The following is a 17,837-nucleotide window of genomic DNA, read 5'->3' as shown; positions in this document are numbered from 1 at the left end:
AAGTTGATTGAATATTTTCTAGATGTTCTAATTTCTATCTATACTGAAATGAATAAGGTGGATTATGGTTAGGTGAAAATAGGTGGAATATTGTGAACCTCTTGTATAATGCTAGGTTCTGTATGTGTTGCTGAGATGTGTGGGAGCCATCTGGTGATGCTTGTATGTGTGGCTGGATGTAGGTCAACCAGTGAGGAAGTAGGTTCAGCATAGGCTTAAGAAAATACTTCACACAGTGTATAACTGTGGAATTCCTGGCAAAAGGTAATGATTTTTAGCCCAGTCTGACAATTCATGGAGAGTAAGTCTAAGTTATTCATTGATCCAGTTCTCCCATCACAATAAATAAGGGTTCTAAGGAATCCTGGGTTATCAGTTAATGCATGCTGCCCACTTGTAGTAGAGTATACAAGTCAAAAGACTGCTAAATTAGTGTAATTATAACATTTAAAGTTAAGAAAAACTACTTAAGTTTCTTGAAATTTCACTTGAGTCTTCATGCATTCTAACAGCAGAGATAGCAAAATGTTGTGAACATGGTATTAATTACAGTATATCCTACTAGTAATGATGAAAACTTTCTTTAATTTGACACTCTTTTTGCTACGTTTTTCATATATCTGGAATATTGTGTTTAGTTCTGGGTGCCTCATTTTAAGAAGGATATAGACAAGTTGGAGCAAGTTCAGAGAAGGGCAGTGAGGATAATAAGAGGTATGTTGAACAAAACATATAGGCAAGGTTGAAGCGTGATGAAAAGAAGACTGAGGGGTGACATGGTCGCACTCTTTAAATACCTCAAGGGCTGCCAAAGAGAGGAGGGTGCCTGCTTGTTTTCTGATGTTCCAGAGGGTAGATGATGATGATGATGATGATGATAGAGTATTTATACCCCACTCTTCAGTCACAAAGGCTCTCAGAGCGTCTTACAAATTATTAACCTGACAGTCCCCTGCTCTCAAATTTACAATCTAATTATGACAGGGCAAACAAGGAAAAGGTAATGGCAGTGGGGAAGGCGATTATTCCAGCAGATACTGCTAGTTCTTCTCTTTCGCAAACACCAGAGTAGTTAAGATGGAGGGAGGGCCCTTCATCTCTTTCTGGGAGATGGGAGATTTCATGGGAGATCTGTATTCCATTCCACTACAAACAAACAAAACCATAATAACTACCATGGCATTGGGAGGCAGGGCATGGGACATCAAACAGTGTATGCAAAACTACAGGATATCAAACCACAACCTTCAGAACTAGCTCTAATAGTTGTAAGTTACAGGAGGGTTGATTTCAAGTGAATATTAGAAGGAACGCCTTGACAGTGAGAGCAGTTGGCAATGGAACCAATTGCCTACAAAGGTGGTGAGGTCTCATTTTCTTCATGTCTTCAAAAAAGAGGCTGGGCAGCTGCTTGCTGAACATGCTTTAGCTGGGAAGCCTGCATTGAGCAAGGGATTGGACTATTGGCACATGAGGCCCTTTCTATGTCTATGGTTCTGTGGGTTGGAACAGACAGGCAGGAAAAAGCATTTCAAATTTGCTTTTTCCAAAAAGAGTTTGAACTCTCGCTGACTGCACAGGCCACTCTCAAAGTGGCCTGAATGTGCACAGCCTGAGCCCACGGCGCAGCATCAAGCTGCACTGCTGGATAATTTTTTTGTCACCTCCCTAGCATCCATGCACACCATCACACAAACACACTGCTGCCAAATGCCTGCTGCCTATGTGCCATCCCATTGGATGGCTGATCAGCCACACAGTCACACCTGCAATCCTCCACTGGTATAGGGCATCAGTGTGCCCAGTAAAACACTGGCAAAGCACAATCATGGAGACACCCCCCCACATGCCCTCATCATCCCCCCCCCCTTCACCCCATGCCCCCTCTTGGACTGTCTGCTTTGTGTATGGCGTAATTACAGCCATTGGTGGTGTCACACTTCCACTTTTTTGCATTGCTGCCCCAACTGCTTGGGTACAGCTACTGTGTCATTTTATAATGTGCAGTGGCACCAGTGTATTTATATCCAGCTTTAAGGTTAGGAGAGATGTTCCTTCAGAACTACTTTTGCACCGGGGCATTTATATGCAGAGATGAAGGTACACATTTTCCCAGCTTAGTCAGAATATTCTGAGTTCTTCCTGCTCCAGTTTTTATCCCTGGAGTGTGGTTTTGATGATGTTTCTTTCCAGTTTGGAGGTGTGCACTATCTAAACCAGTGATGTCAAAACTCTGGTCCTCCAGGTGTTTTGGACTTCAGCTCCCAGCATCCCAGACCATTGGCTAAGGTGGCTGAGGCTTCTGGGAGCTGGAGTCCAAAACACCTGGAGGACCAGAGTTTGGACATCACTGATCTAAACGCTCCACCTCCAAAGCAGTTTGAAACTACCTTATCTGACCCATGTGTTTTATCCCTATATTAAAGGTATGGTTAATTCAGGAAATAATTATGAATTAAATTTGCTTCTTAAAATATTATTGTTATAAATGAAGCTACAAAGTTCTGAACCTCAAATAACTCCTGAAATATAAAGAATCTGTTTACTTTTGCCAGTTTATAAAGAACAGACAAAAACAAACATCCAATAGAACACATAGAAGCAATGACAGACACATCTCAAGAAGCTCAAAAGTCAGGTGTTTTATTAGTAAAACTAATGAAACAACAATATTATAAAAATAGCAACGACAAAAAATATTCTGTCTAGTCATCCATAGAGCTAAACAGAGATATAAGCACTCATTCTCATAAAAAGAAATGGAAAAAGGAAATCAGGAATTATAGTGATATGAGATATTATACCTAGGTACAGTATGGTATTAATTAAATCATATTATAATGTTTACCACCTATGTAGTTTTTAATAATAATGTGAGAAAGTAACTATATAAAATACTTTCTTTACTTATCTTAAATATTTTTATTCTTCATTCTAAAATGAATTTGTTTAAATTTTGGAGACAAAAGAGCTGCAGAAGAAAATGGAAAAAATTCCCTACCATTTTTTTTCTGGTTTTTCTCTGAGCTTATACATCTTCTCATTATTAGGAACAATAACTAAGGACCCAAACAGACAGGCCAACATAAAACTGCTTTGGGTTGCTTTGGAGATGCGCTGTTTAAATGACACACACATCTTAAGAAGCCAGAAGCTGCACCAAAGATGCGCTCCAGTCCTTAGGAGCAGCTTCCAGCCTCTTGGGACGCAAGCATCATTTCAACATCATACCTCCAAAGAGACCCGAAGCAGCTTTATTTTGGCCTGTCTGTTTGGACCCTAAGTATAGCTAACCAATGGCACTACCTTTCCGCAGTGGTGGGATTGCGTGTTGCTCCTGTGAGGAAAGAGGCTATGCTGACAGCAGCAGTGTTAATAGTATGGTCTCACGTGTCAGACAGGGTTTTACTGAGGAGCCAGACTAAATGTGCCAATCCGCTATTGGGCAACAGCAGTAGTGGCACCATAGCTAATGCTTGTTAGTACTGTGCAAAGGGAGGTGTGGTAAACCCTTTTGATGATCTTTTACCATGAAAACCTTATGATGAGATAATCCAGAATTAAACAAGAGGTAGTGCAGAAGATGAGACTCCCCAGGTCAGAAGGCATTCAGGGAGCTACTGGAATAGAGCAAAGGACAACTACAAGGAGCACTGTCACTAATACAGGTCAACTCATTCCATTCAGTTTATATGCTCAGAAGTGAAAGGAAACTTTGAAACTGCACAGCACATATTATAGGAACATGTAATGTGAGAAGCATGTATTGGGAAGCTGAAACAAGAAATGGAACATATAAACATTGCAACCCTTGGGGTGCGTACATTAAAATGAACAGGAATGGGACAAACCAAATCATAATAGTATACCTATTAAATATTTCTTTATGCCTATATAAGGGTGGGGAGAGGCCTTTTTTCAATTATGGTAAAGTTGGATTTCTCCTTTAAAGCTTTACTTATAGTATTTCTAACATATAGTGACTCCCAGAAAGAACATTATTAGGTATTCAGGGCTATCCTTTTTCTGCTATAGGGGTTACAAAGGGAGGGAGAACTGACCTCCCCTGTGAACTTTATACAGATCTCAAATGTTAAAGATTGTTCATTCATACACACATTTATATCCTTCCTCATAGGAGCTCAGGGTGGCTATTAAAAATATAAAATAATAGAAGGCAGGAGACGGGCCTTGAGTACTCTAGATGTTGTAGAATCAGTGAAGCTTTGCAACTATTGACCTAGTTAGCATTTTGGTTGGGAGACCACAGAAAGCTCAATACAACCTTAAAGTATGAGTATAATAAATAAGTGTTTACAAGCTTTTACAAGCTTATAAAATGCAGAAACCATGGCAACCAAAATGGGGGAGTTGTGTTGCCTGTCATTAGTGATAAAAGAAATATCTAATATGTCCCTTTGTTACTGGTCTTTGGATTGTCAACCTCTGGACTAACTAATCACTTACCATATACAGTATACTCTTGTCTGGGTCATCCTCATGCATAAGTTAGGGGCAGATTTTGGGGTCACAGGTGATTTTGCTATGACCTGTGGATAAGTCAAAAGTAAAACTTAGAGGTATGTAACAAATCTTTCCCTCTTCTTTTATAAATGCATAGATGGAAATACTTAGGAAGAGCTGAAGAGAAGAAGGGGATCTGTTTATTTGAGGGGTTACAATTGTGTGTGAGAGTGTAAATGACATTGCTAAACTTAAAATGCTTACATCTATACAAATACAGAGAGGGAAGAAAAAGTATGAGAATGTGGCCTTTTTTCATTGTATTTAGTTTTTATCATTTTTATGTTTTATCAAGTAATTACTCTGCTTCAACACATTGGTGACTATGTGCTAAAGCACCTTATTTTTGTGCCATTTTTTAATAGACTCAACCCTAATTGTTTCCGTTGTTCAGTATATAAAGGAAAAAGGTGGGTTAAAATTAAATATTGGATTCTATACAGACGTTGTGAAAAAATTCAGACACTGAGGGGGGGAAAAGAGCGGTAAGAATTACCGTCAAACCACAGCTAGTTTTGGATAAAATGTTTGCGAAAAATGTTGAACTGCTCTTCCTTTTTGTGGTGCAGGAACCTTTCCCTATTTTTTGCATGTTATTTCTGTCTCTGGTACCAAATTTCCTGATAAAAAGGTAATGCCCAGGAACACATCTGCTTTGTTAAGTGAGGTATACCCTTTATACATAAATATAAAATATGTCTCTGTATTTATATGTCACTTTGGGATACATACTGAGTTAACCTCATTGAACTTTTCCCCAGGAATTGATGCACTTACAATTGACGAGTCATTATGCTGCTCCACCTGTGTAGTGTTAAGGTCAGTGTGTTTTTTGATTATAAAAACCATCCATGTCATTCCATTATAAATCCACAACCATTCATAATGGAATGTGCCATAGCTCAGAGCTGGTTGCAGGTGCCCTGCGTTCACATTATTCAAAGGTCTGATATAAATAGAGGTGTGACACTTTGGGTTTGGGAGACACGTTGAGCTCTCTCCCTTTTTCAGGGTATTCCATTGCATTTTCCCTATGGATTATCCTGAACCTTTGGTTTTCCACAGCCAAGCCCCATTTGTAACTTTTGAAGGCCAGGTGTTGCTGTAGTGTGCTCCTGGCTGAAAAATACATTTGGTCAGTAGAGCCTATTAAAAAAAGCAGAACAAAACAGATGAGAGGCACTTAAGCAGTGGCCTGCTTCTGGATGAAGATAGATATGCATTACAGAGTACAAAGGAAATAATTTTCTGTATTCTGAGACTTTTGTTTTCAGAGCAAATAGTGTGCACTCAATTTTTACAACATTTGCTTTCAGAAGTTACTTCTTGTACTACAGCTTTCAGAATCCCTTAGCCAGGCTGGCCATAGTAGCTGCAGGGGTTGGGGAGCTGTAGTCTAAAAAACCATAACTTTTCAAAGTCCTGTTTGCTAAGATAACTCATCCCTTCCAGTACCCACATTGTTTGTTTGTCTGCTCTTCTGTTGCCAACAGTGGGTGCTTTAATATTATTGGAGCACCATAATTGCTTCTACTCAGACTTCCAGGGCAGGCTCCCTGGGAAACCCTTGCACCAAAAAGGTTCCCCATTCTAGCATTCAGCCGGCTAGAAAACTGATTATTTTGAAATGACATTTAACCATATCTATTTACCTTAACTGTATTTTTATATGCTCAACTGTTTTATCAGTGTCTCCTCATCAATGAATTTCTACAATTAGACATAGCACTCATTAAACATGCAGCGGGAGGCAACTTGAACATTACAGTTGCTGGTACACGTACTGAGCCAAATACAGATAATGCACCTGCCACTCATATCCATGTGGCATTTGTCTACACTCACCCAGTTGTTAACCTTGACTTGATTCAAAGTCATCACAGTGCATAAATCTGCCATCACAATGTGCACGATATATGAGCTTTGAAGTATATCAGCTTTGGCATGAGTAGCGTATATATGAATATCTGGGAAGTACTGAGCATGCAATAGATGCTTGTTCCTGTACACACATTTTTGCCAAGCTTAGTGCTTCCAAATTACTCTGCTTTTGTACAAACTCAGAACATGTGCCTGTGTTTTTCATGGTGCTATTTCTGTCTGTGAAATAAATTATTTTGTGATTTGTTAATTACTATGTTCCCTTTTGTTGCTGAATCTGTGGAACAGTTTCTTTAACTGGAAGAAACAGATTTCATAGAAATCTGCCATGTACTTTAAACATATGAACAGCTCACCGTATTCTTCAGTTGTATGATGCATATGGAATTCTTTAGTCTGGCAGTCAAACAAATGGGAATTCTTGCAATTAGTGATGGCCAGAGGCATACATGTTAGAGAGACAATGAATCTGTTCTCAATTTTTGTCTCAGCTTTAAAGGACCTAGTTCAGGTGGTAAAACCAAAATAAATTCAATACCTTGGATAGTTCCTTTAAAATTCATCTTAAAACACAGCATTGATGTATAAGGGACCCAGGACCAGTGGTGCTCACACAATCTCTTTCTTTCAGGAGGAATATTTGCAGCTTATTTGTCTGTGAAAACAGAGTGGTACTGTAGTTTTTGAAGAAATATATGCTGTCACATTAGAATGATAATTGATTTCTATATTTTTATTGAATTCTATACAATACTCATAGTTGTTAATGACTTCTCTTGACTTATGGAATGTGCACAGCAATGAATAAACTACATAAGCATAACTGGTCCCAGTTCAGTGAGGAATTACACTGTTTCATTCTTTGCACCTTTACTGCTACAGTGTTCTTAAACAATAATCCCAGATTGCTGTTCCTGAGCATTTACCTTAGATAATTAAAATACTTACCAACAGTAATGGATATATGGCTGCTGTCCAGTGTTGGTGCCTGTCATCATGGCTCATGTTCCCATAATGTCTAACATCAGCTGTGCTTGTACAGTACTATTTCCCTATGTCATCTGTAGGCAAGTCCATTGAACTTTACTTCTCTATCTCTTGAGGTATACCTCTTATTTCTTAGCATACCCTCATTGATTATTGCCGATTTCTTCATCTGAATTCAAGACATCCCTGAAAACATTTATTAATAAAATAAATAATAGACTGCAACTCCCCAAATTCCTCAACCTATTATGTTAGTAGCTAGGAAATTGCTCCATTCCTGTCTTGCTTGTCTACTGGTCAGATGCAGGTATGGTTTCACAGAGCAAAGACAAATACTGTACAAATAGATGGAGTGGGAATTTTTTTAAAGTCCACGAGTTTATTATTTACAGCTGTACAATGTTGGCCTAGCATGCGTGCTAGATCCAGGGATTCTGTTGCCTTATGCAAACCTGATCCCACCGGCTAGGATAACCTTTCACTGACACCTAGGAAATCCCAAACCCAGTATGTGTCTTCCTTGCTGCATACATGCCACATGCCACACTTCCAAAGTGTCTTAAGATTTCCAAATGTCTAGGTGATGGACAAAAAGCCCTGTATCCCCCCCCCAATCAGATCCAGCCCATATAAATGGCAAATAATGAATTACATAAATAATTGAACAAAAGGGTGGGAGAATGGGAAGACAGTTGAAACTTGAATACTAGATGAACTCTGCAGAAAGCACTTTTTAGCCTACCCTGCCCCAACCAAACTGGAGACAAACCTATGCTTCCTAAAGAGATCTTGCAGGGATCTTGCAGCACTGTTGAGACTCACTGGAAGTTAGACGTTGGTAGCATAAGCTTTTGAAGATTTGAGCCTATTTCCTCAGATGCATGTGATGGAGTGGAAAGCCCAGGGACAGACCAATATAGCAGTTTGTGTCTGTAGAAAGCATATGCTGCCAACTTCAATCTTTCAGTTAGGGCCAATGCAGACCAGCAGAAGGAGCAGCCAGAAGCAGCTCCCAGCCCGATCACCCAAGGGCCACAGCAAACACATGCTGCTACTCTAAGGGCACCTCCTGCTGCGACCTCAAATAGGAGCGGAAAAGGTCTCCTCCTTTTGGGGCCAGTTTTGGGCTGCCTTGGGCTGCTTCCAGTCACTCCAGGGTATGCAATGTGTAAACACCATGCACCTGGAGCAGCCGGAAGTCATCCTCATCTGCCCATCTGTTTTGGACCTTAGTCTCAAAGGTGCTACAAGATCCCTTTGCATACTGATTTTCCAGACTAACATGGCTATGGCCCAGTACAGACCGCCCAAAAAGAGCAGTCTTCTGACATCTAGTTTTGCTCTTTGGGGAATCCGCAGCCTCCAGACCGCGGGACTTCCCCGCAGAACAAAAAGAACCTGCAAAAAGTGGGTTCTTCTTGCGGTGCGATTATGACGCCGCAGTGTGTCAATGGCGCACTCGTGGCGTCATAATGGCACCACAACATGCGGACGCTAGGCATCCTGCATGTAACAGTGGTGGTGCCCATCTGTACAGGGCACCACCATTGTTACGCCCTCGTCACATGCTAGGGTTGAGGCACGCCCTCGGCCAAACCTTAGCATGTGACGAGGGCGCCCAATAGTCCCGTCTTTACCAGGCCTATATCTCTGAATTCTAGCACTATGTTTCCCAAGTCAGCCTGGGAGGGAGTCCTGCCCCCAGACACTGATCGGCTATCATTGTGGGAGCCAGAGAAAAGGCTTCAGGAGAGACCTGTAGCATGAATGAGGGAAGATGGAAGTTCACTGCCATGCTAGCCACCCACAAATGGCAAATGGACTCTGAGGTGAGCCTGGAGGTCCTTGCTTTCCTACCAACACATATATCCAAAGATAGCCTTTGGCTCAAAGGAAGTCTCCTTTCCTGCTTTCCTGTTGGAAACGATTAGCAAACAGTATTTGCATTCCTCACATGGAAGTAAATCCCCCAAATGGAAGTAAACCACTCTAAAAGTTAGTGCTCTTAGCCTTGCTACTTATGAATAACACGGCTAAAATCAGGCTGTAAAAACTATACCAAAATTAACTGCCTCGGGTGGCTACATAAAATTCATCATAATATTATAAACATATATTTATTACAGATTTGTTCTGCTTTTAAAATAGCTGCTTTTAAAATAGTGAAAATGAGCCCTAGGTCCACATAGGATCAAAACACACTACAGAAACAACCCAGTTTGAACTATTTTAACTGCCCTGGCGCAGAACTAGGGAGTTCTGGGAAATGTAGTTTATTGTGGCCCCAGAGCTCACTTACAGAGAAGGCTAACTGTCTCATAAAACGTACCATTCCCAGGATTCCTTTGCATTGAGCCAGGGCAGCTAAAGCGGTCTCCAAGCGGGTTATTTCTGCAGTGTGTTTTGGACCATAGTTCACAGTGGCAGATTTAGAGGATTCAGTGCACCTAGTGAGTCCTATGTGAGAAGGAACTTCTGTGGGAAGGTCAGCTCCAGCAATAATACATTATTAAAACCCTGATATTATTAATTTTTCATGAGCTTCTATCTGATTCTTAAGCATTTATTTATTGTCTTCATTACTGCATCCAGCTGAAGCTTGATTTCCTATATTGGGAGAAAGGCAAAATATACAGTAAGTAAATAATAACAATAACAATAATAATAATAATAATAATAATAATAATAATAATAATCACCAGCACCAAACAATTGCAGTTTCACACCCACTGCAAATAAGAATGGGAAAGAACCCCACCACTGACCTTGGTATGTGAAGGTACCAACTGTCCTTCAAGAACACTGCCTAGCAAAAACTACCCATTTGTGTAAGTGGCAGATTCAGAGCATACAATTAGTAATTTCCAGCACTCCAGAAGTAGAGCTAGTAGCACAGAAGGCACAGTAATGCCTTGTCAAGACCGGAAGGCACAGTAATGTCAGTAAGAAGCCTTTCTTCCTTGAGCCTTACTTGGGAGGAGGAAAGCAACCAATATGTGCTCTAGATTTGAGCTCTGCTGGTAGGCTAAGGCAGGAGCAACTGCGAAGTTGTGCATTTGGTGCCTGCTGATTGCTGGTGAAACATCTGACTAGACTTGGAATTCTGTTACATGCAATTCTGTAGCTCCACAACTCATGTTATTTTGTGAACCTTGAATTTCCAATGAAAGTATTCAAGGAAGCTCCTTCACCTACTGATTCCGCGTATCAGATATCTAGTGCAAAGCAATTCATGCCAAGACAGCTGTGTTTATCTCCCTTAGACTTGATGGAAATGTATTTAACTACATTCTGCAAACACTACTAATTTAAACAGTTTCACATTTCAGAGAAAGAAATCCTCGAAATTTTATTTCTGAGATTGCTGGCACTGGTAACAATTCTTAGCATTTTTACATAATTAATATTATTAATATTATTATTACATTATCCATGAGTGTTAAATGGTTTCAAACTGGTTTATATTGCTCAGTTTAGATACTAATCAAGGGTTCCCCAACAACTAATACCTGGCAATTTCAACATTTCCTGTCATTGTTTGGGGGAAATGGATGTAACTAATTTGCAATTAGTTTATGTGTATAATAGAGACATGTTCTATTTCTCCTCAGCAAATTGATCAGAGAGCAAAGATGTAATAATAGTCTGTCTAGCTCAAGGTCAGGGAAAACACTTGATTGTATATACAAGTTTTGTGTATGTGTTCTTGCCTGTCTTGATTCATAGCACCCTGTCCATGTCTTAGCAGGCAAGACAATAATCCTGTTTTAGAAGGTCAGTGAAACAATGTAGTCCCTTAACATATGATTTAGGAAATCTCAAGCTTCAGCATTTCAAGTGGTACAATGAATGACCAAGGACATCATACATCTTACTCTGGCAGCCCTGAAAGCAACGTATTTCTATTTATGGAGCATAAAAATGGAAATGTCTTCTTTATTATTAAACACCTCCCTCTCTGCTCTGGAGAGTGAGATGGTTCATCTGAAGACTTGACACTGCAGCATATGAGCTGTCAGATACAGATGCTGCTGCAAAGCAGCAATGGGCCAATGGGAGAGAGTACTGAATCTTTCACCATCTCACTGCCTTTATTTGTTAATTAATTTTTTTATCCCTTCTCTCAGTTGTAGTAATGCAACCCTACATGTTTTAACTAAAATATAAACCCCACTGAGCTCGCTGGGACTTAACTAACATACACATGTGTATAAGAATGCACTGTTAAGGGTCTCAGAAGTGGTGAATAGATTTTTAAAATGTTGAACAAGTTAACAACATTAACAAAAAACCTCAATAAGTAGACAGCAATAAAGTCAAGCACCATTAAAAACTAGAGAAAATAATGCTTTTGTTTGTCAGGTAAACACAACGTAGGTCTCACCAAATGATAGCTAGCAAATTGCAAAGATGACGTGTCACAAATGAAAAGAATTGGTTTTCATTGTCATTCATTACAGAGTACTTGGAAGAAGCTCACAATTGTGTTTAGAAACAGACAGTTCTTCAAGTATTTATTATTTATTGATTTCTAAAATGTATTAGCCTCCCTATAGCAACAGACAATTAAATACAATCAAAATCCAAATAATAATTAAACTATTTAAAATTATCAGCAATAAATCAAAACTGGCAGAGACAAAAAGAAGCATTACATTAGCAAGAAAATCTATAATTATGTTGGAAATCAAACTATTTCAAAAAACTAACATGGAAGGTGAAACAGAATACGATTAAAAGGCCTAAGAGAATGAAATGTGCTTTTCACAAAAAAAGTAACAAAGTAAATGCCAGGCAGTTTTCTCTGGAAAAGGATATTTCTTGATTGGGATGAGAGCACTAATAATGAAAAAGCCTGTGCCTTTTAGTGCATGAGCAGGGCTCTAGTTATAATTTCAGGGCCCAAGGGGAAATATATGAGAAGATGTGCTGCTTCAGATCCTGTGTCTCCAAACTCCGAAGAACTTTATAGGTTAACATAACTAAATTTGAACCAGAAGCAAAAAGGGGAGAGTCAGGGTGTTGTGATTCTGAAGTAGTATGATTGTAATGCCCAGTGCCTGCCAGTATTATAGCAGCCATACTTTATACCAACTGAAAATACTGGACTGTTTCCAAATACAGCCTGACCTACAGTAAATGCAGTCATCTGAATTGGAAGTTACCTAGGTCATAAGATAATTGAAGTCAAGCCATGTCTGTCCCAACTGTGGGTAGTATACCAGCCTTACGCTACATACTTGTGCAAAGATGGGTCTATAATGATTACCAGGCATTTAACACTATCATTTGGAGTAGTGCAGCCCCTTCCAGAACAAGCTGAAGTTCTTGTTCTCAGTGGTATTGAAAACCACTGAGAAATCCAGGAAAATCAATATGGTTGCACACACTGTCTCTCTCCCAGCAGATGTCAAGGCAGGTTCAGTGCTGAAGCCAGGCCTAAACACCAAAGATAGATCTAGAAAATTAATTTCATCCTAAAGTGATCAGTTTAGACTCTTAAGCCTCTTCCTTAAGAAGAACATATTTGTGATTAGCCTACTCTGTGACTCCAAGTGTTTAGCTTCTTACTTCTATACATGGGCTCACTTTCCCAAACCATTGCTTTTCTAGCAAATTTGACAGCAATCTGAGACACTGGTCTATTGCCATCCTCTGTAGTCTCAGCATTATCAGAAGCTGAATATTGAAATTTTTGTCCTCAGCTGCTCTCAGCAATTGCTGACTAACATCTTTCAATGTTCTGCAGCCGCTTTGAGTTCCAACTTGCTGGGGGGTGGGGGTGGGAGCAGGATATAAATATTATTATTATTATTATTATTATTATTATTATTATTATTATTCTGGTCTCTATTAGTCCTCCAATTTTTGCTACTTTTAAAACTGATTATACATGGTAGGAAAAGAGCAGGCCAGCTAGCCTTTCTGGCACAAGTGATAATCACACAGCCTTCCAGATGTTACTGGACTGCAGCTGCCAGCATTCTTCACCATTAGCTGTATGTCATATGTCATGATATTAGTCATATCATTCCCAGCTCACTGACACTAAAGGTTATGAATAGTTGAATTAGGTTTTTGCCAAGCAAAAGTTTCCTGCCAAACCCCCATATACAATTCTAGATACTGTTCCCTGTTATTTGGCTACTGCTTCTTGAGTCCCTCCTTTTCCCGTATAGCATAACCCTGGAAAGTCACTGTTTATGTTGTAGGCATGATGGCCTCTGCACATAACCAAATTTAACTGGCTATGTGATACTGTCATGAAGTCAAGTCAGAATGACGATAATATGTGCTTGCCTTATACACAGTTGGCTTTGTGTTGGTGCTCTAAGTCAGTGGTCTCCAAACTGTGCCCTTTAAAAGATTTTGGATTTTAGCTCCCAGAAGCCTCAGCCATCTGGGATTCTGGGAGCTGATGTTCAAAATCCCTTAAAGAGCACAGTTTAAGGACCAGTGCTGTAAGTGGTCAATCGTATTTGGCTATGTCAAAGAACTAATTAAGAGTAAGAACAGAAAGTATTTTACTCTCTTTGAAGGAAGGTCAAGGAATGAAATGCTTTCTGATTTCATTCTGAATTGGCTCTGTGACATATTAGTAATATCCTATGTGATGCTGATGAACATTGTCTGCCAATCCTACTTTCTGTTAACTCAGACTCTTAAACTTTTCCTCAGCAACAAATGCTATAATTCAGTTTCTCCACAACTGTGATGAAAGTTGATGGTCACCTCCTGACCCTTGTACATTCAGTGGAAGATATTAAAGGTGCTTCTATGTTTCTAGAAAGGCCTCTTTCATACTTACCACTCTATTCACCTGTGGACTGTGCTAACAGGTGCAGAGAAAGGTTGGGTGTGTGTCTGTGTAGTCAATGTGCACAATCACTACCTGTTTCTCCCCTGCCTACCCAGTGTATCTGTGAGTTAGAGTGTAAAATGAAGTCAGATAATAATAATAATAATAATAATAATAATAATAATTTATATCCCACCCAATTTGCACTCAGGCAATTGGGGTAGCTTACAGCATTAAAAATGATACAAATCATATCCCCTAACTCTCCCTCCCTTAAAATAGAATTAAACATTTTACACTTTAAAACATGTTAAAAGATAAATAACAATTTAAACAATAGATAAAAACAAACAAACAACAATAGACAGGCAAACAGCAAACGGGATCGATCCATTACTTTCTCTCTTTGGTGGCCGGGCGTCTATTCAGGAAAGGTCTGCCGGAAGAGATCCATCATAACAGCTTTTTAAAAGTTGTCTAAGGTGGTTATATGAGGTATCTCACCCAGCAGGACATTCCATAGTCTGGGAGCGATAGCCGAAAATGTCCTCTGGGCAGTTGTAGATAAGCTGGTTTTTATTGGTTGTAGTAGATTTCTCCCAGAGGACCTAAGTGTGAGGGGTGGATTATACACAAGGAGGTGGTCCCGGAGACATTTTGGACTCAAGCCATTTAGGGCTTTAAAGGTAATAACCAACACCTTGTACTGGGACCAGAAACTGATGGGCAACCAGTGAAAAGATCTTAAAATTGGTGTGATATGGTCTCTTCTAGACCTGAGACCAGTCTGGCAGCCATATTCTGTACCAGTTGAAATTGCTAAGGAGGTAGAATGAGGCATCTCAGTGCTTCCCTAATGGTGCGTGTGATTTTTGTTCCCTCCAGGTTTGTTTCCTTTTAGGTGGACAAATATTAGGAATAAATAGCATCATCCTCCATTAGCTTTCTCTTATGTGATGCCAAATGAGATTTTTATTTAATGTTTCTCCACTCCTTTAGCCTGACTCTAGAACTCTTCAGAGAAGGGGGGGGAATTACATTATAATCTTTTAAAATTTCATCTTCACACATTCCTGTGAAATATCTTTGACTATGAAATATTCATGGTCAACTGGGTGACTTTCTAGTGGGCGAAGGATGTGAATTTGACTCTACCTGGGCCCCCTGAGAGTTATTGTGTGCTGCAAGAAAAATAGTGCATTGTGGTTAAGGGGTGAAACCTCCCCCAGTGAAGTCAACCTGAATGCAAATCATTTGTAGAAACACAAGCGCCTAATTTGACACTAATTACAAGAAGTAGCTTTAAGTGACACAAGGAGGAAAATATAGTTGATTATTAAATGAACATAACATGATTAATTTTCTTGTAAAGAGTACCAGAAGAATTAATGAGTCTGTTGTTGTCCCACAGCATTATAAAAGGGCAGAATTGTCAACGTATTTAACAGGGCCATAGGCATGCTGTGTGCCAGAGTCCCAAGACAACTCATTGCATTTGCTAATATTTCTGTCGTTTGAGCAGTAGCCTGCCACATTTTTATATCATGTGGAAGGATTAAAAGTGGAGCAGTAAATGTATCTCAAGACTGTTCTTTAGAATAAGTAAAATATATGTTTTATATGATATTAGGAGTTGAAATTGATACCATAGTATGGAAAAATAAAAGAAATAATGTATTTCCCTAGATGTTGGCAAGAAGTCCCATTAACCTCTAGGCTGTGCACTCAAGATTAAATCAGTATTTCCCAGATCTCCCATAATGGAGGCACTTAAAAAGAAAAAGAAAGAAAAATATTAATTTTAAAGAATAAGGATTACTCCCCCCCCCCCCCCCCAGCAGTCCACCTGTTCTACATCTGCAAATAATGCCTCATGGTTGGAGAAGCAGAGATTCTAGCAGAGATTCAATCAACAATCTCTCTGTTAATTCTGTAATATGGGAAGTGGTTGCATCACCCAGTACAGGCACACCACAGTGTTTCCCACCTACAAGGCCAGGCTAATTCTGTGGTTAACTGCTTTCAAGTCAACCTCAACTCATGTTGACCCTGTAGATGAGACAACCCCAAGACTCCCTATTCTTTATCGCTCTGTTCAGATCCTGCAGGTTCAGACCCATGATCTCCCTGATTGAGTCTAGCCATCTAGCATGTAGTCTTCCTCGCTTTCTACTGCCTTCTACCATTCCTAACATTATTGTCTTTTCTAATGAGTAATATCTTCTCACAATGTGGCCAAAGTATGAAAGCCTCATCTTGTTTCATCTAGTTTTGTCATCTTGGCTTACAGGGAGAGGTCAGGCTTAATATGTTCTAGGACCCAATTGTTTGTACATGGTATCCTAAGCACTCGTCTCCAGCACCACATCTCAAATGAGTTGTCTGCTTTCTTCACTGTCCCGTTCTCACATCTGTACATGGTGATGAGGAATACCATAGCTTGGACAATTCTGACTTTAGTGCTCAGTTGTATATTTTACATTTTAGGATATTATTTAGTTCTTTCATAGCTGCCCTTCCCATTCCTGGTCTTCTTCTGATTTCTTGACAGCATTCTCCATTCTGATCAATGCTTGATCCAAGGTATGGAAAATCTTTCACTATTTCTTTTCCCCCCTCATTATCTAGGTTGAATTTAGATACTGGTCATTATTTAATTGTTTTCTGCTGCTCCAGATAATAAGACTCAGAGCAATGGATTCAAACTAGAGGAAAAGAGATTCCATTTGAACGTTAAGAAGACCATCCTCACAGTAAGAGCTGTTTGACAGTGGAACACACTCCCTTGAGGAGTGATAAAGTCTCCTCCTTTGGAGGTCTTTAAACAGAGTCTGGATGGCCATCTGTTGGGAATGCGTTGATTCTGTGTTCCTGCATGGCAGGGGATTTGAATGGCTGGCCCCTGTGGTCTCTTCCAATTCTAGCAATAGCATTTACATTTATATACTGCTTAATAGTGAACTCAGCACTCAGTAAGCAGTTTACCATCTGTAAGCCAATTCTATTCTATGATTTTATGGAGGATTTGCATAAATCTGACATAGACGAAAGGGAAATTGAAGCAGTCAAAAATTTGCATACCATGGATCAGTCATTGATCAGAATGGGAATTGCAATCAAGGAGAAGACTAGGACTCAGAAAGGTAGCTAGGAATGACCTAGACAAGATTCTGATGTGCAAAGATATCTCACTGAATACTAAAGTTAGGATTGTCCATGCCATCTTATTTCCATAATTATGTATGGATGGTGAAGAAAGTAGATAGAAAGAAAATAAATTAATTTCAGATGTGTTTTCTGTGAATGCCATGTTCTGGGGGTACCATGGACAGGTAAAACAACAAATAAATGGAACCTAGAGCAAATCAGGCTCGAACTATCCCTAGAAGCTAAGATGACTTGGGCCTGAAACAGACAGGCGTAAAAAGCCAGCTTCCGTGTGGTTTGGGGAGATGGCATTTAGAGGACGTACATCCCGAACCCGTGCAGAAGCCATGTTGATTTTTCTCCTGGGCCATAAAAGGCAGCCCATACCCAGCTCCAAAAGGAGTGGATCTTTTCCATTCCTTGCCATGGCCCATTTGGGACCGACATTGGGATCGCAGTATGTGGTTGCCACAGTCCCGTGGCACTCTGGGCAGGAGCG

The 17,837-nt window shown here is 39.8% G+C and overlaps 1 protein-coding gene across 8 annotated transcripts in view; it reads left to right on the top strand.

Moving 5' to 3' along the window:
* The window catches only part of LOC149309487 (E3 ubiquitin-protein ligase HECW1-like), a 237,429-nt gene that overhangs the window by 55,268 nt on the left and 164,324 nt on the right, over positions 1 to 17,837 (top strand). The window contains exon 2 of one of the 8 annotated variants that reach the window (XM_089532559.1): positions 5,286 to 5,343. The exons of the other annotated variants lie outside the window; for them this stretch is intronic. Coding sequence (XP_089388685.1) covers positions 5,317 to 5,343 — 27 coding nt within the window. The 5' untranslated portion in view covers positions 5,286 to 5,316. The remainder of the gene's footprint in view (positions 1 to 5,285; positions 5,344 to 17,837) is intronic. 8 annotated transcript variants of the gene reach the window in all.

Source organism: Sceloporus occidentalis, unplaced genomic scaffold, assembly GCF_023333645.1.
Source record: "Sceloporus occidentalis isolate IW3139 unplaced genomic scaffold, rSceOcc1.0.p SCAF_7, whole genome shotgun sequence".
Classification (NCBI taxonomy): domain Eukaryota; kingdom Metazoa; phylum Chordata; class Lepidosauria; order Squamata; family Phrynosomatidae; genus Sceloporus; species Sceloporus occidentalis.
Note: the sequence above shows the minus strand (reverse complement) of the source record. Positions and strands in the feature narration are given on the sequence as shown.